The sequence below is a fragment of the Vipera ursinii genome, assembly GCF_947247035.1.
Source record: "Vipera ursinii genome assembly, chromosome: 2".
In the NCBI taxonomy this organism is placed as follows: Eukaryota; Metazoa; Chordata; class Lepidosauria; order Squamata; family Viperidae; genus Vipera; species Vipera ursinii.
The window spans coordinates 168,797,022-168,820,454 of NC_139513.1; the positions used below are offsets into that span (position 1 = coordinate 168,797,022).

Consider the following 23,433-nt stretch of genomic DNA (forward strand, 5'->3'; position numbering starts at 1 on the left):
TCAGTTTGGAGGAAACAAGGATCCCTTTCCCAAGAGATTTCTCACAGCCCCTTTCACTTCTTTATTCCTGAAACTGTAGATATAAGGGTTGGACATTGGGGTGATGACAGTGTACACCAGAGCAAAAACTAACCCTTGCTGTGAAGAATACTTTGAGGTGGGTGAGAAATAGACAGCAATGATGGCCCCATAAAAAAGAACCACCAAAGTGAGATGAGACCCACAGGTAGAAAAAGCTTTGCGCTTCCCCGAAGAAGTGAATTTCATTATAGTTGCCACTATGTGAATGTAGGTGAGGATGATGAAAACTAAAGGCCCAAAGGTGATGATTCCACCTTCAAAGAAGATGACTGCCTCATTGACACTGGTGTCTGAGCAGGACAGCTGCAGCAAGGCCTGATGATCACAAAAGTAATGGGCCAAGTAATTTTTCCCTCGATAACTGAGACGCAGGAGCAGGCCGGCATGCAGCATGGAGTGTAAGGTAGAAACAATACAACATCCGGCCACTAAATGCCCACAAACCTTCTGGTTCATCACTGAGGCATAGTGGAGAGGATTACAAATGGCTACATAGCGATCCAGGGCCATGACACTCACGAGAAGGAGATCAGTGGCACCAAATACATACAGGAAGAAGAACTGAGCCAGGCAGGAATAGAAGGGGATGGTCCTGGAACCAGTTATCATGCAAACCATCATCTGTGGCACTGTGATTGAGATGAAGCCAACATCAATGACTGAAAGGCAACGGAGCAGGAAATACATGGGGGTCTGGAGTTGTGCATCCAAGGTGATGAGAACAAACATTATAACATTGCCCAGAAGTCCAGCACTGTACATGAACAATAAGAGGAGGAAGAAGAGGAACCGGTCTCTAGGCTCAGAAGAAAAGTCCAGAAGAACAAAATATTCAATATCTGTCCCATTCTCACAATCCATGAGACCTGCATGGAAAGTCAGTTAAAATTAGAAAGTAATATCAATTTTTCACAAGCAAAAAGCTCGTTGAATGATTGAAAGACTGTCCGCTATAGAGTGTCAAATTTCAATTCAGATATTTCAGCATTTAATGTTTTACACATTTTGTTGGGATTTAACAAAATCTGCAGCCCCGGGTTATCAATATTTGTTTTTCAACGTTTGCAAAGACAGTTGGTCTTTTTTTTTCAACAAATGTCCTTGGAGGACGACCTTCAATGGTGTGATAATTTTTTTTTTAGTCTTATTGTTTTTTTTAAATTATATAAATTTCTAGAGCCTCTTCCTGTCTTTTTACTCTGGTGTCATTTCACTTTGTAAATCTATGTATTATTTTTAAATGTTAGCTTAGTTTCTTGTAATGTTTATTAAAACAGTGAGTCATCCAGCCTTTCCTTCATATTCCCACTCTTTATTATAACCAGGAATACATTTATTAACGTGGGAAGTCAGCTCCACAGAGAAGGAAATATTAAAAGGCTGAAAAATATATTTCCTTAAAGGATCTTAAAGAGGCAGAAAAGCATGCCCAGTTTTTTTTAATAGCCCCAAGTCTCCCTCCCCCAAGCAGAAACCAGCTCTGTAGAAATGCAGATGTAAATAATCCAGGAAGGTGGGAGGCCCCCAGCTAGAAGATTAAGAAGACAAAGACACCTAAAATCTACATACCCCACCCAAACTCTAAGACAGGACATAACAGGATTAACCACAGATGCCAAAGGGACACAGGTCAAAATACATGACACAGGAAATACAAAGCTTCAAACAGGAACAGGAAACAACCTCAAGAGCCCCAGAGGGTATAAAAACCCACTCCCTACATGTGCTCGCTCTCTTTTCTTCCAGAGCCATCCTTCTGTCTGGCTCTCCTCTTCAATAAGCTGCAACCTTCTTTCTAAAGCAGTTGCCCTGTTGTTTATTCCTGGCTTGGACTGAACCACGATGAAGACTTTTCCTTCAACATTAATAAAAGACAAATTGCAATGCTCTCTTTTTGTCTACGTGTGTCTGTATATTCTGTGCTCGTTTCTTTCTAGTTTATCTGTTCTCTCTCTGATTTTTTTTTTCCAGCAGCCAGAGTTGCTAGATTTTTCTCCTCATGGACCAAATGTGCTAGTACTATTTTGGTATAGTCGTTCTGAAGATCTGACACACGTGAAGGACAATAAGGTAGAATTTAGTTTTTGTTCCAAAGGGTAAAAACCAGCCAGATACACAGGTTGGCTAGAGAAAGACTGAACTGTGGATTGGGAGAAGCATAGGAAAGAAGACTGGGGTGGGGTTGGGATAGGAAGCTGATGCTGCTCCCACTTGTTTTATGAGAGAAGAGTTGGCCTATTGGTGAACATTCCTCTAGCTGAGCTAGAGCAGCGGTGGCAGCATAGAAATAAATAAATGTAGAAATAACATCAAATAATCAGGTTCTTCTGACAACACCTGAGTTATCTTTCATTCCTCAACTGAAGGATATTTTCTAGTGAGAGGGGTGACAAAGAAACAAAAGAGTCACTGCTTCTCTGCTTCCCAGCTGATAGACAGAGGGGTCTACTGGATGTTAGCTATCCTTCTCTCCTTTCAGCTGGAAATAATATTGAACACAGTATTTGAGTAATGGGGAACATGAAAACATTGGTATTATTGGATGATGCTTCATTGCACGGAAACTCTTCATTTCTTTCTTTCTCTTCCATTCTTCCAGTTGTTTTTTTAAGCAGCATAGATTTCTGTTGCAAACCAAGATGATGAACAGAAATAACAAAATGTTCATCTCAATATAACTAGACATTCTGGTTTGTGCATCTCAGTATAACAAGACATTACTTGTGTGGCAACATCAAGCACAAAATGTGTTTGCAGAGATCTGAACTCGTATGCACTACATTTCAGGAGATAGTTTTTTTTCTGATCAATAATCTATTTTATCACACCATCATTTGAAACATATGTGTTATCATCCTTTGCTTTCTCAAATCTGAGGGTAATCTGTTTCTGGGGTGGTGGGGAGAGGTAAAGACAGAATATTGCATTTTCCCAACCCAGAACAATCACAGCACATACTTTTTAAGAGAAAAGCATAATTTCTCTGGCAAAAGAAACAGGTATTTCTCATGCAGATTTTTTGCATGACAAATGCTCAATCTGGATGGGGGGAAAAACCAGAATAACAGAATAACAGAGTTGGAAAGGATCTTGGAGGTCTCCTAGTCCAATCCCCTGCTCAAGCAGGAGACCCTATACCATTTCAGACAGATGGTTGTCCAAACTCTTCTTGAAAGACTCCAGTGTTGGACCACTCACAACTTCTGGAGGCAGGTTGTTCCACTGATTAAGGAAATTCCACTTTCATTCAAGGAGAGATCCAATTTAGAACTAAGGCAGAATTTCCTGACGGAACAATTAATCAGTAGAGCAATCTGCCTCTGGAAGTTGTGAATGCTCCAGCGCTGGAGGTTTTCAAGAAGAGACTGAACCCACCCATGCTGGGAGGAATGTAATTCTCAAGAATGCAACAATGGATGGTGAAGTTTACGGAGATGGCAAATGCCATTATAGAATATGTAATGCCATTATAGAATATGCATTTTCTTACATTCATACCCTTCTCCCCCAAAAGGACTCATTCTCACTCCTTATGAAATAACTACTGAGATTACTGTACAGAGTTCACTCTGTACATGGTCAGTATAGTCTCCGTACTTCTATGCTCCCCACTGCCCACTCTCCCATCCTGACCCTGACAAAGAACTAGGTTTGATAATTTTGCTCTAGGAAGTTTTGTCCTATGTTTATTTCTGCTCTCAAGAGAAAATGCTAGAAAAGGAGAGGGGCTGAATGAGAAGAGGAAGAATGACGGGATTGCTATTATTCCGTGTTCATCACATTTACAGTATATCCCATATTTTTCCAAGAAGCTCAAAGTAGTATACACTAAATAATTCTTGTTTTCTTGTTCTTATTTGAGTGGCATAAACCCTGTGAGATGTTTACACTAAAAGTTAGTACCTCAGAATGTCATGAATATGAGAACCTGCAATCTCTTGGTTCACATCTAATATTCACTCCGTTATGCTTCCCAGAAAGAAGATGAATCTACTGAAAAACAGTGAACGAGAATAGGACAATAGAGGACTAGGGATGGGTGAAGAAAAGGGTTCAAGAAAGGTGTCTAAAAGATGGAGAAATTAAGACAATCAGGAGATGCTCCCAGTCATTACTGGAAGTCTGAGTCTGTTCAGAAAGCAATATTCTAAGCCAACCATACTCTTAATTTGAAGCTCTCAGTATCTATTGAAATACGACTTCCACGTTGCCTGCTCATTGCTAATTCAAATGTTGTGAGATGTAATGGAACATAAACAGCTAGATTTGGGAAGGGTCTGAGATGTAAAATAAGCCATCTACTTGTTCTGGATTTTGTCATCTCCAGTTGTTTGGAATGGCAAAATAATGAAAATTACAGCTCAACGTCTCTAAAAGGCACCAGGATGAGAAAACCTGTGCCTGTTCTGCTGAGCAGCACAGATGTCAGTACTCAGTGCTCAATCTCACATAGTTGTCATGGGATTTCATGCCTTGCTTTGCTCTGGGTGAACAATTCAATTGCTTCCTCAGCCCATTTATTTCAGAGTTGCCTCTATCTACTAGAAACTGTGGCAGATTCTGTATCAGAGTGAAATGACAACAGTTAAAGCAACACTACAAAGGTGTGTTGTCAATAAATCAGTCTCTTACTTACCTGTATCAACAGATTACTCTTGATCTGGCACCAAACTGATTTTTTGGCAATGAACCAGACTTCCAGCCCAACTGAACATTAAAGATAGTCAACCAGGATTGTTTTGTTTCAAAGTCTGTAGCTTCCAACGAGAAGCCAGTAGGATCTCATTTAAGGATCAGCTACAGAAGCCACCAGGGACATTTCATATGCAGCTAAGCAAGGCAGCAGAAATTCATATCCGGTGAGCAGAGGCCATCTGGAGACCACAGAGAATGGTTTGTTATTAAAAACAAGAGTTAAAATGTAGAAAAGCAAGTGCCATCCTCTAGCACAAGTAGCATGCACTCCAGAAATTGGAGGAAGCAGGGTGGAGGAAGGAGGGTGAGCTTTGAGAGAAAAACTCTCCAGGGAGAAATAAGAAAGTGTTTGGAGGCCAAAGAAAGACACAGCAATACAGAGGTTTCCATGAAGATTGGCAAGTTTATTAAAACAAATTCTAAAGAAGTTAAGCACCTTTTTTCAGTTCTGACAGGCTCTTTTAACTAGAGCTAACTATGATACCTCAGAACTCTGGAGTTGCTGCCAAAACTTGAGTTCTTCACCTAGAAGACTAATATGTTTCTAGGACAGATCCATATGGTGCCTTAGCAGAGAAAACGGGATAGAGAAACATTCTTGGAAACAATTTTAACATGTATTAAGATGGATCTAATTCTCTTAATGGCGGGTTGGCATTTTGAAGAATACGAATATAGCAGAACTTTGAGAATGAGATGGGGGAATCCTTAAATTTGATAGAGATGATAGAGAGATAGATGATAGAGAAGAGGAGAGGAGAGGAGAGGAGAGGAGAGGAGAGGAGAGGAGAGGAGAGGAGAGGAGATAGAGAGAGAGAGAGAAATGGCATTTACGTCTGTTACAGTTTAAGGGACTGTGTGGCTTTTGAAACATTTTTCCTGGGGAAGAAATGTAGGAAAATCATTGAAATCAGTGACTAGGATTTGAGAAAATAAGCACAACTCAGCAATTTAGCAAGTATTTTTGAATATAAGCTAATAATAATAATAATAATAATAATAATAATAATAATAATAATAATAATAATAATAATAATAATAATAATAATAATAATAAAGTTGGAAGGGACCTTGGAGGTCATCTAGTCCAACCCCCTGCTCAGGCAGGAAACCCTATACCATTTCAGACAAATGACTGTCCAGTCTCTTCTTAAAAACTTCCAGTGTTGGGAGCATTCACCACTTCTGGAGGCAGGTTGTTCCACTGGTTAATTGTTCCAACTGTCAGGAAATTTCTCCTTAGTTCTAGGTTGCTTCTCTCCTTGACTAGTTTCCATCCGTTGCTTCTTGTCCTGCTTTCAGGTGCTTTGGAGAATAGCTTGACTCCCTCTTCTTTGTGGCAGCCCCTGAGATATTGGAACACTGCTATCATGTCACCCCTCACCCTTCTCTTCATTAAACTACACATACCCAATTCCAGCAACCGTTCCCTATATGTTTTAGCCTCCAGCCCCCTAATCATCTTGGTTGCTCTTCTCTGTACCCTTTCTAGAGTCTCGACATCTTTTTTACATCGTGGTGACCAAAACTGGATGCTGGCTCATATTGAAGTGATTGTCTACTAAGACTCCGAGATTGCCATTGAAGGATTTAAAAGAACTTAATATATTTGTAACTTAGGTAGTGTTTACATTGGCTGGAATGTGCTCTCCGTTTCTGCATTTTTCTCTTTTTTATATATTTTTATGTATATTTTTTCATTTTGCAAAATCTAGGTCAAAAACACAGAACTCCCAGGATGTCAAGGATTGCACATTATTTTATCCACGTGGGGCAAAACTTCCAAAGTTGCTTCTGCCAACTAAAACCATCATGTATAAGTAGGTGTGGTCAAAGTGATTGAAGCAATTAAAATGAAATAGCTACAAAAAAAACACCCAAACACTGACACAAACAGATGGACAAGTGCACAAATTTAATCAAGGATATTCTTTATTGAATATTTACATGATTAGGAGAAGCTCAATGCAAGGTATTAAATTCAAGACTATTTCCATGTGAAATATTTTATTGATTCATTGATTCATTCATTTAAATTAGTTATAGTTGCCCCCTTTAATAGAGCTGGCTTACGAAATACAAAGACAATAAAAATAGTTTAAAAACATACCACAGCACAGAGAGCCTGGGTGAAGCCACCATAACAATAACATGCCAGGGTCTCACAAACATATTAACCCCAAGACAGAGTTACCTCTCTACCCTGGAAACTGCAGGAGAGAGGGTGCTGTTCATATGTCAGTGGGATGCAGTTACAGAAGCAAGGGCTGTTGACAGAGAGGGCTACTTCCTTGGTTTCTTAAGAGGACAATGTTTAATAGAGAGGACCTCGAGCGTACCCATTCTGCTGGAATGCATCAGGTGAGCAAACATAGTCTCTCAGATATGCAGGCTCTATGCCAGGGGTCCCCAACCCCCAGTCCATGGACCAGTACTGGGCCACAGCATACCAGCAACTGGTCCGCACAAATAAGCAAAGCCTCATCCGCAGGATGCAGGCAGCACACAAAACCACGCACCCTCCAGTCCGTGGGAAAACCTCTCTCCACAGAACCAGTCCCTAGTGCCCAAAAGGTCGGGGACCTCTGCTCTATGCCATACATGGCTTTATAGATAATCACCAGAGGCTTGCATTGCCCCCAGAAACTGACTGGCAACCAATGCAGTTCATGTAGCAGTAATGACACTTGGTCATACAGGTAGTTCTTGATTAGCGATGACAATTGGGATCAAAATTTCCTCGGTTAAGTGACACGGTCATAACCTTTGATGTCATGTGAAGTGCTATTGCTACTGCTATTGCTAATGAATAGTCAGATAAGTGCTGAATGAATAATCATTAAACAAGGACTACCTGTACTGAGAATTGCCCATTATTTCTCATGCCACACCATTTTGTACCAGTTATAGTTCCTAGATCGTTTTTAAGGGCAGAACCCTCATACCATGCATTGCAAAAATCCAGTTGTGAGCAGACTGGTGCATGAGTAACTGCTGAAGGGCTTCCCAGTTGGGAAGGATAAATCTGACACACAAGATGAACTTGTGCACAGGTCCTTCTACAGTAACCACAGCTGCCCCTGGACTTCAAGCATTATCTATGAGTCTAAAAGGACCCCCATATTGTGCACTAGTCTTAAATGGGAGTGTATTATCCCATCCAAGTCCAATGAGGAAACATCGTTGATCTGATGGACCAAACTGCCACAGTCACTCAGTCTTATCCAGATAGAGCCAAAGTCTGTTGCACCATATCCAATTCTACACAACCTCCAGACAAGGGGTCAGTATGTCAAGAGCTTCACCTGTGAAGCCTGGGGTTGAGATTTAAAGCTAGGTATCATGAGGATGCTGATAATACCAAACTCTGTACTGAACAACCTCACTGAGCAGTTTCCTGTTCGGAAACTGGATTGGGGGGAAACGTCAAGCTCTAAGGCACCCTACAAGTGAAGGGCTGTGGAAATGATCTCCCCCTCTCTTCAACACTGACTGAAATCAGCCTCTGAGGAAAGAGGCAAGTTACTATAACACAGTGCCCCCAGTGGTGGGATTCAGCTGGCTCACACCAGTTTGGCAGAACCGGTAGCTAATTTTTTTGTTGCCCAGGCCCTGAATGGACTTCCAGAAGCAGCATCCACAGAGAACCGGTTGTTCACATATTTGAATCCCACCACTGAGTGCCTCCCATTCCCAACCCTTACAGTATGAAGCCTAGATATGTTACCCTATTAATCTCCCTCTCATTAAAAGGGCCCAGTATTAAGGCCACACTTTATGATTCCTCAACTGCACTGTTTGCCAAGAGATGCCCAGCATTAAATCCAACGTCGTTTGTATACCAAGAATATGTTCCATCAACATGGGCTCACACCTCAAGCCAGCTAGAAGGCAGCTATATGGTAGAGCCAAGTTCACAGTCAGTTTTGAGAAAATAGGGATCTTCTCAAGAGATTTCTCAGAGCATCTTTCACTTCTTTGTTCCTGAGACTGTAGATATAAGGGTTGGACATTGGGGTGATGACTGTGTACACCAGAGCAAAAACTGAACCTCTCAGAGAGGAATAGCTGGAGGTGGGCAAGAAATAAACAGCAATAATGGCCCCATAAAAGAGGCCCACTATAGTTAGGTGAGACCCACAGGTAGAGAAAGCTTTGCGTCTCCCAGAAGAAGTGAACTTTATTATAGCTACTACAATACGAATGTAGGTGAGGATGATGAAGACAAAAGGTCCAAGGATGATAATGACACCTTCAAAGAAGATGACCGCCTCGTTGACACGGGTGTCTGAGCAGGACAGCTGCAGCAAGGGCTGATGGTCGCAAAAGTAATGGGCCAGGTGATTTTTCCCTCGATAACTGAGACGCAGGAGCAGGCCGGCATGCAGCATGGAGTGTAAGGTAGAAGCGATACAACACCCAGCCACTAAATGCCCACAAACCTTCTGGTTCATCACTGAGGCATAGTGGAGAGGATTACAAATGGCTACATAGCGATCCAGGGCCATGACACTCACCAGAAGGAGATCAGTGACACCAAAAATGTAGAAGAAGAAGAACTGAGCCAGGCAGGAATAGAAGGGGATGGTCCTGTAAGTCGATATGATGTGAACTAGCATTTGGGGCACCGTGACTGTGAGGAAGCCAAGATCAATGACTGAGAGGCTACGTAGTAAGAAGTACATGGGGGTTTGGAGTCGCGCATCTAAGGTGATGAGGAGGATCATCATGGTATTGCCCAGGAATCCAGCACTATACATCAGCAGAAAGAGGAGGAAGAAGAGATATTTGTGTTCAGGCTTGTAGGAAAAGCCCAAAAGAACAAACTCTTCAATGTCTGTTCCGTTCTCACAGTCCATGAGACCTGAAGAAAAAAAATAACCTCATAAAATTAGAAATTAACATAATCACTAGGAACAGCTTCTCAAACAAATCTCACAAAATAATTTAATTGTCAATTGCAAAATGTCCAAACTGAATTGGGAGATTTCCACATTTAATGTCCAAATGTTTTTATAGTTGTTAGAGAAAGCAGGTTTTTTCTAAAAAAAAAAATACTTCAGATAGGTCCATCTTTATTTGAAACGAGCATGCACTTAGCAAGGAACGTGTGTCTGGGGAAAAAATTCCAAGGATTCATGTAAGTCTGATTTTATTCAATTTACATTTAATGCAATATAATCCAATTCCTCTCCAGTCAGGTGCAGTTTATCCTAATCATATTCGGTTGTTATCTAAAATGCATTTAATCCAGAGTTATTCTCCCTACCCCTACTTTTTAAATAAAAAAAAGAGTAACCGAAGAATACTTAACCCTTTGTATACCTTGTTCATTGCTTGAACATGATGACTTGTGATTTGTGCTGAATAGAAACTTAATAATCTTTGACTCAAACCTGGCTCCTGATATTGTCAAGCAAGGACAATCTTTTTCAATGTTCCAGTCTATCCTACAGCAGTAATATTCTCTAACATCCATGTACTGACTACAGTAGACCAAACCCAGTTTAGCTCCCAAGCCCAGACACGCTCAGCCAACACCATCAAAATAAAGTCAATAAACCTTAAGGGTTCATAATTTCAACAGGTCTGTTTTTTTCTTTAGGCAGGAAATTGGGGATTACTGGGATTCAACATTTCTTTCATGTAACCTCAGCATCAGAATCCAAAGATGGGCAAATTAGGGGTATTACTCAGTGTAAGAAAGCCACAAGAGTGAATGTATGAATTTATGTTGTTGTGGGGAAAAGAGGAGGAGGAAGAAGCATTATGTATCTTAGCCATCTTGAATTATTTATAAAAAAAATAATAAAGGTGGGATAAAAACGAACAAATGGCTGTCTTTCTTATCAATTTCTTGATGTGCTTGTTAACAGATCGGGAACATTCTAAGTTCTTTCGTCCTCTCCATGACTGGGATCAGAATCTCTTTGAAGATTTGAACAGCTTCCTTTCTTGAACATTTTAGCCAAGGAAGTCATTCTTTAGGTTACTCAGTGAAAAAGAAGAATGAAATCTGATGTACCTGTTCCACGAAACTCAGTGTATCTATTTTAGTATGTTTCAAAGTTGGCAGAAAGGGCTGGCTCTCAGGGGATCTTTACGTGCAGAAAATCCCAGGTTTAATTCATAAACTCTCCAGATAAAGCTGGAAAAGACTCTTGTTTGAATCCTGTAATTAAACTAAACACAGAGCAGTGAGCTAGATGGACACAGGCCTGGTTGGGCCTGGTTCCTATTTTAAATCTTTTTTTGTGGCAATTGTGGAATTCGTAAAGTTGTGGAACTTGAAAGTTATGAAAATGCTGGTATTGAGTCCAAATACCCAATAACAAGCATCCAAGACAAATGGTAAGGTGTCTTTTTCCTGTGGGATGCTGTTTGCTTGCATTGCATTACAATCACTACAGAAAATCCTGCAATGGCCCCTTTCCTTTCCCATTCCTCCCTGCCTTGTTCTGCTTTTTCCCCTTGGCTCCCACGTGGACCCATAGATACAAATAATGAGACATCTCAGAAACAGTAGGTTGCTTTCACTTCTTAGGCTTGCAAGTCAGACAATGGTCTGAGGCAGAAGCCAGCCAGTGGAGGGAGGGCAGTCCCATGTGGGATTTTTTTTTTTAAGTAGGTTGCATGTGCTTTGCTTGCCTGGGTTGGGATGAGCAGTAGAGAAAGCCTTCTTGCACTCCATTTAATTGTTAATGTTAATTGTTAATGGAATTGTAAAACTGAGTCCAGACACCCTTACCTGCTGCAATCACATCCTCTGGTGGGGGATCACTCACAGATCTAAGCTCAAATCTATCTTTTCCAACACCCGGTCCCTTTTCTAACGGATGCCATTTATGCCCCAGGCCCTTCTCCACAAACTAGCCAAAACCCACACAGAGGCACCTTTCCTTGAGATGAAAGTCTAGTGGTGGTGGAGAGTGTGTGAGCTTTCACCTGCTGAATTGTTGTCTGGATACCTCTTAAAAGGCAATTGCAACCTGCCCATAGAAAGATGGCATTCCTTTCCAAAAGCTACCTATGGCCCCTCCTTTGAAAGATGGGAAAGGTCCCGCTTAGAAACACTCCTTGAGGTTTTTCCCCATTGCATCCACCCATGGCAAAAACATGCAACATCTTCATTGTTTCATGCTGGGTCCCCATAAAGGTCCTTTTCTCATGGATAGCCAGTTAGACTGTCTTAGGTTCTCCTTGACCATCCCAATACTAAAATAGTGTTTTCCCTGTTATTCCAACAACATCCAAGGGCAGCTTCAAGATATATAAGAACTTGAGGTTTTGTTATTTGGAGGGAAATCAGGGGACTGCAAAGGCAATTGAGGCAGGATAGGGATCAGCCATGAAAAGAGACCATTTCTGGCTAGTACTGTCTTCTGCTGACTACAGGATGGCTGAAGAGCACCATGGTCTCTTTGACTTGTATCACCATATATTCCAAAGTTTTCTTAAAGGCACATTCTTAAAGTTACATCAATGCTTGCTACAAGATTTCAGTGTTTGGTTCTTGCTTCAGGGATGGAGTAGCCATCCAATGTTCCACACATAATCCACACATAATCTTTCAATGCAATATCAAACCACTGTGGATTTGCTATGGATAACAGCAAATAGCAGATGTGTCCTAGTTTTATATTGCATTTCTAGGCATTTCTGTGCCTCTTTCCCTTCTGTAACATGCTAAATCATAAAAGTCTGACAATCATCTGCTGTCCTGTCTTCTATTATCTGGGCTCTAACAGAGATACTTCAGTGGTCTACAGCAGTGTCTGGGGAAGAGGCTAAGGACACTGTGTATTGTATTGACCTGTCTCTTTTTTGATGTGTGTGTGCTTTTTAGTCATTCTTGATCCTGCAATCCCATGGACAAATCCATACCTTTTTCTTGGCAACATTTTTTTGGAAAATGTTTTGCTATCGTCTTCTTTCTGGAGAGACTGACTGGCAAAAGTCACCCAGCTGACTTCTGTGCCTAAATAGGACCAGGACACAAAGTCTCTTGTTTTTTAGCCTGGTTCCTTTAATCACTAACCAAACTAGCCTTCATGTGAGCCACAGATATATCTATATCCCAGGCATAGCCCATAAAAGTCATCATAGCAAATTCTAATCTCTACCTTGTATTTAGCTAATCATCTCACAGAACAAACCTGTCTGTCTCTAGACCAAATATTCCTAACTAGGGGTCCCCAGATATCTTGGAGGTGCTACACACACACACACACACACACACACATTTGAAGTGGTCCATGAGCTTGAATTTCACTCATTAATTGTTGTAAGCATGAATGTACAGTCAAACTCCAATTATGTTAATAAACGTAGTACTCTATGGTATTAAATGGTTATTAATTTAATAAATTAACAATAAATAATAAAACTATTATCTTTTAATATTTTGATAACTAAGAGCAATAGTTTGAGGGTTTCCTTTGTAATACACACACAGACACACAAACACACACACTTAAATACATTTTTCTGAGAAAAGATACATAGTATTCATCATTCTCTCAAAGAACTCCAAGTTATAAAAAGATTAAAAACTCCTGCCCTAAACATGAGAAAAAGTAATCTACTGTTTTCCATATGTATGCAACTCAAACAGATTTTTTTTAATCCTTACGTAGATCCAGATGCATACTAGCTATATTTTGGATTAACTGGTAACCCCAAAACAGGTCATGCTTATTCATGGACACAGAAAAAAGTAGAAGTTCAAGCATTATTCCTTCTCATCTTTCATGCTAGGTTATCCTTGTGTTAGAATGATGGCTACCCTGTTTTCCTCATTTTTAGGTTAAAGGGTTCAAACACATGCAACTTCTCTGGTTACTTCCATCAAGCGGGATATGGCTTTAGAGGTAAGACAGCGTTGGTAGCATTATGTGCAAGTCAAAACACCAGAGACTGCAGCAAACCTTAAAGATAGCAATTCTACTCCTGCCTACCTCTATGCAGATGCCCTTAGTTTTTCTCCCGGGTGTGATGATCTTCAATAGTGGATCAAAACACTGGCTAAAATAGAAGAAAGCCAGACGGATCTGACTTGGTTGAAAGTCTCAAGACTCCAGCAACGAGCAGAAAGAAGTGCATTAGAGGTTTTGTACCGAAAGCCCTGGAGATATTTGACAAATAGTCTAAATAGCTCCTGGGAGGGAGGCGGGTCTCTAATGCCAAAAGTTTGGAGTCGTGTCCTATAAAACAAGTACAAAGTTTGCATCCCAAATCACAAATGAGTTTCTTTATTTTTGAGGTGTCCTTCTGTATTTTTAGATGATTTTGCTGCAAGAAAAATTAATAAGGCTACTGCTCTGGGAGGTTTACACCACGGGCCTCCTAGGTTTTGAAAGGAATGTTGATAATTGTAGAGAATATGTTTGCATACGAGATAATGATGGCCCTGGTACCTTCCACTCCCCCCCCCCAAAAAAAAACAGCAACCATGGAAATGCTGGTCTGTTCTTATTTTCTTAAGAAAGTTCTCACCCTACCGAGAAGTCTCACTATTGCTGACTTTACCTCCTGGTTCCTTAGTGTATAGATGAAGGGATTCAGCATTGGTATCACCACTGCGTACAAGAGAGAGATAAAAGTGCCTTTTTGGGCTGAGTAGGCAGAGGGAGGCTGGAAATAAAGGCAACTGATAGTGCTGTAGAACAAGATCACCACAGCCAGATGTGAGCCACAGGTGGAAACTGCTTTGTATTTCCCGGCGGTTGAGGGAATTTTTGTGATTGTGGAGAATATTAGTGCATAAGAGACAATGATGGCAGCTAAAGGCCCCAGCAAATCCACCACCCCTTCCGTCTGTACCAAGAACTTTATATGCCTTGTATCAGAACAGGAGACTTCCAGGAGAGGATAGACATCACAGAAAAGATAGGGGATTTCCACAGAGGTACAGAAAGAAAGGCGTGAAATCAAAAGTGTATAGAGTAAAGACTGGAGACCGGAAACAATCCAGGATCCAGAAATAAAAAATAGGCAGCACCTGTGGCTCATCACAGTGATGTAATGCAAAGGATGACAGACAGCCACGTAGCGGTCATAAGCCATGCAGGCAAGGAGGAAGTTATCTGTGTTACCAGAGGCGAGAAAGAAATATATCTGGGTCAAGCACTCGTTGAAGGTGATGGCCTGAGTCTGAGACATCAGATTTATCAGGATTTTGGGAACAGTAGTGGAAACAAAAATGATGTCAGCCAGGGAGAGGTGGCTTAGGAAGAAGTACATTGGGGACCGAAGGAGATGGTTGTCTAAGCGGATAAGCAAGACAATGAGAAAATTCCCCAGAAGGGTCAACAAATAAACAGACAGAAAAAGCAGGAAGAAAAGTCTCCGATATTCAGGTCTACTGGAGATCATCAAAAGGGTTATTTTTGAGTTGTCGGTTTGGTTCTGGTTAGCCATTCCACAGCTGAAAATGAATGAGAAAGAGATTAATGTTTGATTTAACTGAACATTTCTCTTTGATCTCCTGGGGGAGGCTGTAGATGTACTGTACATGATAATTTTATTTCTAATGTGGGTCTCAGCCTGGATGTTTTTACTTCTTTCCCTTTGGCTTTATTTACATTTGGGTTGATATGGCAGTATTGCACACTGAAACACACATATACAAACCCACACCTACAGATTTTAAGCTAGTACAATCTTACCTTTTATAGAATCTATCTCAATTATCCACACAAGATTCAAAGCATATCTATGAATATAAATTAACCACTAACAACAATTCACTGAATTATAAATTGACAATTTCAGGAAATAAATTAAGCACTCTCTGAGTTTTAGATGTCAGCAACAGTCGAATATTTGGGGGGGGAATTTTGATGATGGACCAGACTTTCTGCAAGGCAACCAAGCAGAATTGTTGAAAAGCCTGATCTAAAATCAACACAACTTTATTTGGTGGTATTGTTATATTTATTTTTTCCTTTCCAACCTATCTAATTAGTCCTTTTCAACAAACCCAGTTTAGAGAGATGCTAACCACTTTCTATAAGTTAGTGTAATCAACTAATCTATGTCAAGGAACCATACCATGACAGAGATTCATATCAGCAAACGTCAGCAGAAAAACAGATAAATTCTAATTACTGAGTTTACCTGAATTTACGGGATCTGTAATAGTATCTCTTTTATTTATATCCTGTTTAGAAATAGTTAATGTTTATTGATTTGTTAGTTGGAAAAGCACGAATCTACTACACATATAAGCTTAACATAGTAAATTATATTTATTTTCAATAAAAGAACATTTTTTAACATTTTGTACAATTTTTCATATTCCTTCTGAGCATTGTTACTGTTGTTGCTTTGATTTTAAAAATAGGGATAAACATGCTGCACATGAATAAAATTTTGCCTGATTCCTTATTACATGATATTTAAAAGTACTTTTTCCCAATAATGTAATATTGCATTCTTGTTTGCCCAGTTTAATTATACTGTTTAATGCCATTAATTTCCTAGTTCCAGTTGCTATTATTTCGTTTCTCTAAGGAAATAATGTAATACAGACAATCATTAACTTATGACAACAATTGGGAATGGAATTTCGGTCATACTGTAAGTCATGATGTTCGTACGTCAAGGCACTCACATGACTGATTTTACAGCAGCTGTGAACTAAATCACACAGTCATAAGTCCAAATATATTCTCTTAAAAGGGCATTTTTTTGCTGGAAACTGGCAAAAAAGTCACAAATTGCAGTCACATGACCACGGGACACTGCAATTGTAAATGTGAGCCCATTGTCAAGTGTCCCAAATACCATCATGTGAACCCGGAGAAAGAAATGTTGTGACATTCTTTTGAAGGCCTGAATGCTGTACAGATTTTAAAGCATCATTTCCAAGGCCACTGTAACTTGGAATGGTCATTAAATGACCACTTGTAAATTGAGGACTATTTTTGTTATATCATTTTAATCACAAAACTGGAATTTTCTGCTGGAATTTTTATCTCTGCAGAAACTCAACAAGGAAAATAAATCTTCCTTCCATTAACTGTGTGCTCCTTTATCTTTCCTTATATCAAAATCAGGATACAGAACAAAATAGATAGTAATAATGCAAGGCATGAGAAAAGTTTAAACTATCTTCCATGCTACAGTAGTGGCCAAAATTGTGGAAATCTTTTGGGAAAAGTGTATTTTTGAGGTTTGATGGCTAATAACACCACTTTTTTTTGAGTAGTACCATAAAATTATATATCAATGGAAAGATAATTTAATCAAGAATGTAATGCAACAAAGTTTGTTCAATTATCTGTACTGTATTCTATGAAAAGTTATATAGCCAAATAACCAGAAAAAGGAAGCACAACTCGCTTAGGTTGATATCAGGTAGCTTTCCTTCATCTGATTGTAGCCAATGAGTAAGAGTGTTTAGAGAGCCAATCAGGTGTCATCTTGTTTTGGCAATGAGCCAAAGACTGAGTGGCTGTGCATACCGGCATCTCGGGTCAACCAGACTATTCCATCTCTAACGATGGGGGGGTGAGGTGTTACCCCCCCGTTGATAGGGCTCGCAACTTGGGCGTCCTCCTGGATTCGCAGCTCACTTTTGAAGACCATATAGGAGCTGTGACCAGGGGGGCTTTTGCCCAGGTTCGCCTGGTGTGCCAGTTGCGACCCTACCTGGACCGAGATGCCCTACGCACAGTCACTCATGCGCTCGTGACCTCCCGTTTAGACTACTGCAACGCTCTCTACATGGGGCTGCCCTTGAGGACCACCCGGAGGCTTCAACTGGTGCAGAATGCGGCCGCGCGAGTCGTGATGGGGGTCTCCCGATACTCCCATGTAACACCTCTACTCCGCGAGCTGCATTGGCTTCCGGTTGCCCTTCGGGTGAGATTCAAGGTGCTGGTGATGACCTATAAAGCCCTAAATGGCGAGGGCCCGGGATATTTGAGGGAACACCTGCTGCCAGCATCATGTTCCCTTCGTCCAGTGCGCTCCCACAGGGAGGGTCTTCTCAGGGTACCGCCGGTAAGAGATTGCTGGCGGACAACACCCAGGGATAGGGCCTTCTCAGTGGGTGCGCCTGCCCTTTGGAACCAGCTGCCAGTGGAGCTGAGGACTGCCCCCGACCTCCGTTCATTCCACCGGGACCTGAAGACCTGGCTCTTCGAGCTCTCTGGCCCAGGCTGAGAATATTTTTAATTTTAATTTTAACTGGGTTTTAATTTTTTCAGGGTTCTATTTAATCTCTTTTAATTTGTTTTAACGTTTGTATTGACTGTTTTTTAAATGCCCTGTAAACCGCCCTGAGTCCTTCGGGAAAGGGCGGTATATAAATCTAAATAAAATAAATAAATAAAAATAAGATCACAGTAGGATTCAGTTATTGATGTCATGTATTGAAGCTGAGAGGAGGACATTTGTCAGTGTGTTATGCGGTCACTATCAAGTTGGTTGGGGTTTTTTGTGTTCTTTCATTTAGTGAGCTTGTAAAACGTAATAAAATTAAAGTAATGGTGCAGAGTTGACTGGTTGCCCAGAAAGCGATGTAAAATAGTATTATTAAGTGAACAAAGCTACAGTTATAAAGAAATTAGAAGAAACTTAACCAAAGGTGGCATTTCTACTGTATACCTCTCCCAAAAAGTGTCCACAATTTTGGCCACTACTGTATAACTGATGTAGAATATTTGTGTGCTACCATCCACTTCTATTAAAAGCTCCACCTTATTTTCATAAACAATAGTCCTTTGAGCTTTGATGATTGCAATCAATAATTCTCTTCATGATTTGGGGAAATAATTCTTTTGACAAATTTCACACATTGTGGTTAACAGAAGCTCTTTTGTTAACATTTATGGGACTCTGCATTGATCAGACCCGCAATTTCCTCTATTTGTATTACTCTATATTGTCCCAAATGAATCTCTTCTGGCAACAGTTTCAGCTATCTTTATGCCAAATTCTTTCTGATCTTCTATATATTTAACTTGGGAGTGGTATTTACATTATGATAAAAAATAACAAAGCTGTGTTTACTGGAGACTGAACAGATATGCCTGTCACCCTAGAGCTAGTATTAGGGTCCCTTCATCACTCACTATATTGAATATGAGTCTGCCGTTATGAATTTTTGTAAATAGTTTCACAATATTTTTGTTTTACGTAGATTTATCAGTGAAATTATAGTCCAGTGTATTTCTATAAGGTCATATTCTTTTATTCCCCCACCCCACCCTTCAAATGTGGCATGGTTAATTGGTTACTTGGCTTACCTTGTATCTGTTTGAAAGTTGTTGCATTTCAGATTTAGTCTGAACAGATTTTCCCCTTTATAGTATTTTAAAACATCCCAATGTTTCATACATTGATTCCTAAAAATGCTTCCAATTTCTTCGTGTCTGATAACAGAGGGTTTTCCTAAAGCCAGTTTTGCTGGGTTTCTTTTACTGATTAAGAGCTGGAAATATTTGCTGCTAAAAGCGATTTCAAATTTTGACTGAGGGCCGTACAGGATCTCATTTACATTGTATAGAGGGAAATGTGATGATCTGTAATTATTACCATACCAGCATCTGTCAAAGATGATTTGTGATGTAAAAAAGATGAAACAAATCTATCTATACATTTTATGGGCTAAAACCATAAACCAAAAACCATGATCATAACCAATTTTTCATCCCATCCTTTCCTTAATTTCAACTCAATAATTCCTTAAGTTTACCATTTAGCTTATTCAATATATGCTTCTTGGGCACTTTTCACTGGTCTGGAATTCTAATTCACATCACCCTTTCCCCCCCACCCCACCCCAATAATTTCACATTCTACAAGATTTATGAGCTTTGCAAAAAATGGTTGTAAATCTGAAATGTATGTGATGCTTAGACCCATGGGAAAAAATCCTTTAATAAAGATAAATCTTCCTTCTTATCACACAAATCTCCTTGCTTTTAGAGGCTGTACAGCTATAAAAGATAACAAAATAACCTGTGACGTATTGGGACCTCATTTTAGAGATATTTCCTTCCCAGATTCAGTGCCTTCAATAATGGTAAAGCTTCTAATGTACTTGAAAAATTCTTAAAAATTCATGGAGACATTCAGAAATGTTTCTACCTTGAAACTGCATTTATTCCCCAGGCCCTTCTCCACAAACTAGCCAGAACCCACACAGAGGCACCTTTCCTTGAGATGAAAGTCTGGGGGGGAGGGGGAAAGTATGAGCTTTCACCTGCTAAATTGTTGTATGCTGAACATTTCTGAAAAGGCACTGCAATGTGCCCATGGGAAGAAGGCACCCTTTTCCAAAAGCTACCTATCGTCCCTCCCTTAAAAGATGTGAGAGCTGATTGTGTGTTTTTCACCTCACTGCTGCTGCTTAGAAAGCATCAATGCACAAACTCCAACTATGTTAATAAACCTAGTACAGTATGGTATTAAATGGTTACTAATTTAATAAATTAATTAATAATAAAATTATTATACTGTTATCTTTTAATAAATATTTAGGCTAACAATTTGAAACTTTCCTTTGTGTATGTCTGTGTGTATATACATACATACACAGAGAGAGAGAGAGAGAGAGAGAGAGAGAGAGAGAGAGAGAGAGAGAGAGAGAGAGAGAGAGAGAGATTTAAATACATTTTTCTGAGAAAAGATACATAGTATTCATCATTCTCTCAAAGAACTCCAAGTTATAAAAAGATTAAAAACTCCTGCCCTAAACATGAGAAAAAGTAATCTACTGTTTTCCATATGTATGCAACTCAAACAGATTTTTTTTAATCCTTACGTAGATCCAGATGCATACTAGCTATATTTTGGATTAACTGGTAACCCCAAAACAGGTCATGCTTATTCATGGACACAGAAAAAAGTAGAAGTTCAAGCATTATTCCTTCTCATCTTTCATGCTAGGTTATCCTTGTGTTAGAATGATGGCTACCCTGTTTTCCTCATTTTTAGGTTAAAGGGTTCAAACACATGCAACTTCTCTGTTTGCTTCCATCAAGCGGGATATGGCTTTAGAGGTAAGACAGCGTTGGTAGCATTATGTGCAAGTCAAAACACCAGAGACTGCAGCAAACCTTAAAGATAGCAATTCTACTCCTGCCTACCTCTATGCAGATGCCCTTAGTTTTTCTCCCGGGTGTGATGATCTTCAATAGTGGATCAAAACACTGGCTAAAATAGAAGAAAGCCAGACGGATCTGACTTGGTTGAAAGTCTCAAGACTCCAGCAACGAGCAGAAAGAAGTGCATTAGAGGTTTTGTACCGAAAGCCCTGGAGATATTTGACAAATAGTCTAAATAGCTCCTGGGAGGGAGGCGGGTCTCTAATGCCAAAAGTTTGGAGTCGGGTCCTATAAAACAAGTACAAAGTTTGCATCCCAAATCACAAATGAGTTTCTTTATTTTTGAGGTGTCCTTCTGTATTTTTAGATGATTTTGCTGCAAGAAAAATTAATAAGGCTACGGCTCTGGGAGGTTTACACCACGGGCCTCCTAGGTTTTGAAAGGAATGTTGATAATTGTAGAGAATATGTTTGCATACGAGATAATGATGATGGCCCTGGTACCTTCCACTCCCCCCCCCAAAAAAAACAACAGCAACCATGGAAATGTTGGTCTGTTCTTATTTTCTTAAGAAAGTTCTCACCCTACCGAGAAGTCTCACTATTGCTGACTTTACCTCCTGGTTCCTTAGTGTATAGATGAAGGGATTCAGCATTGGTATCACCACTGCGTACAAGAGAGAGATAAAAGTGCCTTTTTGGGCTGAGTAGGCAGAGGGAGGCTGGAAATAAAGGCAACTGATAGTGCTGTAGAACAAGATCACCACAGCCAGATGTGAGCCACAGGTGGAAACTGCTTTGTATTTCCCGGCGGTTGAGGGAATTTTAATGATTGTGGAGAATATTAGTGCATAGGAGACAATGATGGCAGCTAAAGGCCCCAGCAAATCCACCACCCCTTCCGTCTGTGCCAAGAACTTTATATGCCTTGTATCAGAACAGGAGAATTCCAGGAAAGGATAGACATCACAGAAAAGATAGGGGATTTCCACAGAGGTACAGAAAGAAAGGCGTGAAATCAAAAGTGTATAGAGTAAAGAGTGGAGACCGGAAACAATCCAGCATCCAGAAACCAAAAATAGGCAGCACCTGTGGCTCATCACAGTGATGTAATGCAAAGGGCGACAGACAGCCACGTAGCGGTCATAAGCCATGCAGGCAAGGAGGAAGTTGTCTGTGTTACCAGAGGCGAGAAAGAAATACATCTGGGTCAAGCACTCGTTGAAGGTGATGGCCTGAGTCTGAGACATCAGATTTATCAGGATTTTGGGAACAGTAGTGGAAACAAAAATGATGTCAGCCAGGGAGAGGTGGCTCAAGAAGAAGTACATTGGGGACCGAAGGAGATGGTTGTCTAAGCGGATAAGCAAGACAATGAGAAAATTCCCTAGAAGGGTCAACAAATAAACAGACAGAAAAAGCAGGAAGAAAAGTCTCCGATATTCAGGTCTACTGGAGATCATCAAAAGGGTTATTTTTGAGTTGTCGGTTTGGTTCTGGTTAGCCATTCCACAGCTGAAAACGAATGAGAAAGAGATTAATGTTTGATTTAACTGAACATTTCTCTTTGATCTCCTGGGGGAGGCTGTAGATGTACTGTACATGATAATTTTATTTCTAATGTGGGTCTCAGCCTGGATGTTTTTTCTTCTTTCCCTTTGGCTTTATTTACGTTTGGGTTGATATGGCAGTATTGCACACTGAAACACACATATACAAACCCACACCTACAGATTTTAAGCTAGTACAATCTTACCTTTTATAGAATCTATCTCAATTATCCACACAAGATTCAAAGCATATCTATGAATATAAATTAACCACTAACAACAATTCACTGAATTATAAATTGACAATTTCAGGAAATAACAAAGAAGCTTCTTTCAAAATGTAAAAAAATAAGAAAAAAGGTTAAGGAAATGATTGGTCCATTAGTGGGAGAAAGTGGCAAGAAGGTGACAAGCAACTGGGAGAAAGCAGAACTATTTAACTCGTTTTTTGCATCTGTCTTTACACAAAGGGGAAAAACAGTCCAACCTACCAAAACCAGTGCCATAAAAAACAGAATAGAAACACAAGTTAAGATAGGCAAGAAAATGGTAAGTGAACACCTGTCCAGCCTAGACAAGGTCAAATCACCAGGACCAGTTGGACTACACCCCAAGGTTCTCAAGGAACTGGCAGATATGATCTCAGAACCACTGAACTATATCTTTCAAAGATCCTGGAGCACTGGAGAACTATCAGAGGACTGGAAAAGAGCTGACGTGGTTCCCATCTTCAAAAAAGGGGGAAAAATGGATCCAGGAAACTACAGACTTATCAGCCTGACCTTAATACCTGGGAAGATTCTAGAAAAGATAATGAAGCAACAAATCAGCAAACACCTAGAGGCAAACAAAGTCATTACCAAAAGCCAACATGGGTTTGTCAAAAACAGATCATGCCAGACAAATCTTATCACATTCTTTGACCAAGTGACAAAATTAGTGGACCAGAGGAGTGCTGTGTATATAATTTACTTGGACTTCAGTAAGGCATTTGATAAAGAAGATCACAACCTGATAAGATAGAATAATGTGGGTTAGACCAGGGCTTT

At 40.1% G+C, this 23,433-nt stretch overlaps 4 protein-coding genes across 4 annotated transcripts; all 4 read right to left on the reverse strand.

Moving 5' to 3' along the window:
* LOC310634911 (olfactory receptor 1B1-like) lies at window positions 1-1,003 on the reverse strand (the record flags this gene model as incomplete). The annotated part of the gene is made up of 1 exon (XM_083353448.1): window positions 1-1,003. The coding sequence occupies exon 1, from the start codon at window positions 940-942 to the stop codon at window positions 1-3; it is 942 nt and encodes a 313-aa protein (XP_083209574.1). The 5' UTR covers window positions 943-1,003.
* A 7,693-nt stretch (window positions 1,004-8,696) lies between these two features.
* Window positions 8,697-9,635, reverse strand: LOC310634912 (olfactory receptor 1B1-like; the record flags this gene model as incomplete). The annotated part of the gene is made up of 1 exon (XM_083353449.1): window positions 8,697-9,635. The coding sequence occupies one exon, from the start codon at window positions 9,633-9,635 to the stop codon at window positions 8,697-8,699; it is 939 nt and encodes a 312-aa protein (XP_083209575.1).
* A 4,612-nt stretch (window positions 9,636-14,247) lies between these two features.
* Window positions 14,248-15,195, reverse strand: LOC310636936 (olfactory receptor 1F1-like; the record flags this gene model as incomplete). Its single annotated transcript, XM_083357110.1, has 1 exon — window positions 14,248-15,195. The coding sequence occupies one exon, from the start codon at window positions 15,193-15,195 to the stop codon at window positions 14,248-14,250; it is 948 nt and encodes a 315-aa protein (XP_083213236.1).
* Window positions 15,196-21,394: 6,199 nt separating this feature from the next.
* LOC310636934 (olfactory receptor 1F1-like) lies at window positions 21,395-22,342 on the reverse strand (the record flags this gene model as incomplete). The annotated part of the gene is made up of 1 exon (XM_083357108.1): window positions 21,395-22,342. The coding sequence occupies one exon, from the start codon at window positions 22,340-22,342 to the stop codon at window positions 21,395-21,397; it is 948 nt and encodes a 315-aa protein (XP_083213234.1).
* Between the last annotated feature and the right edge of the window lie 1,091 nt (window positions 22,343-23,433).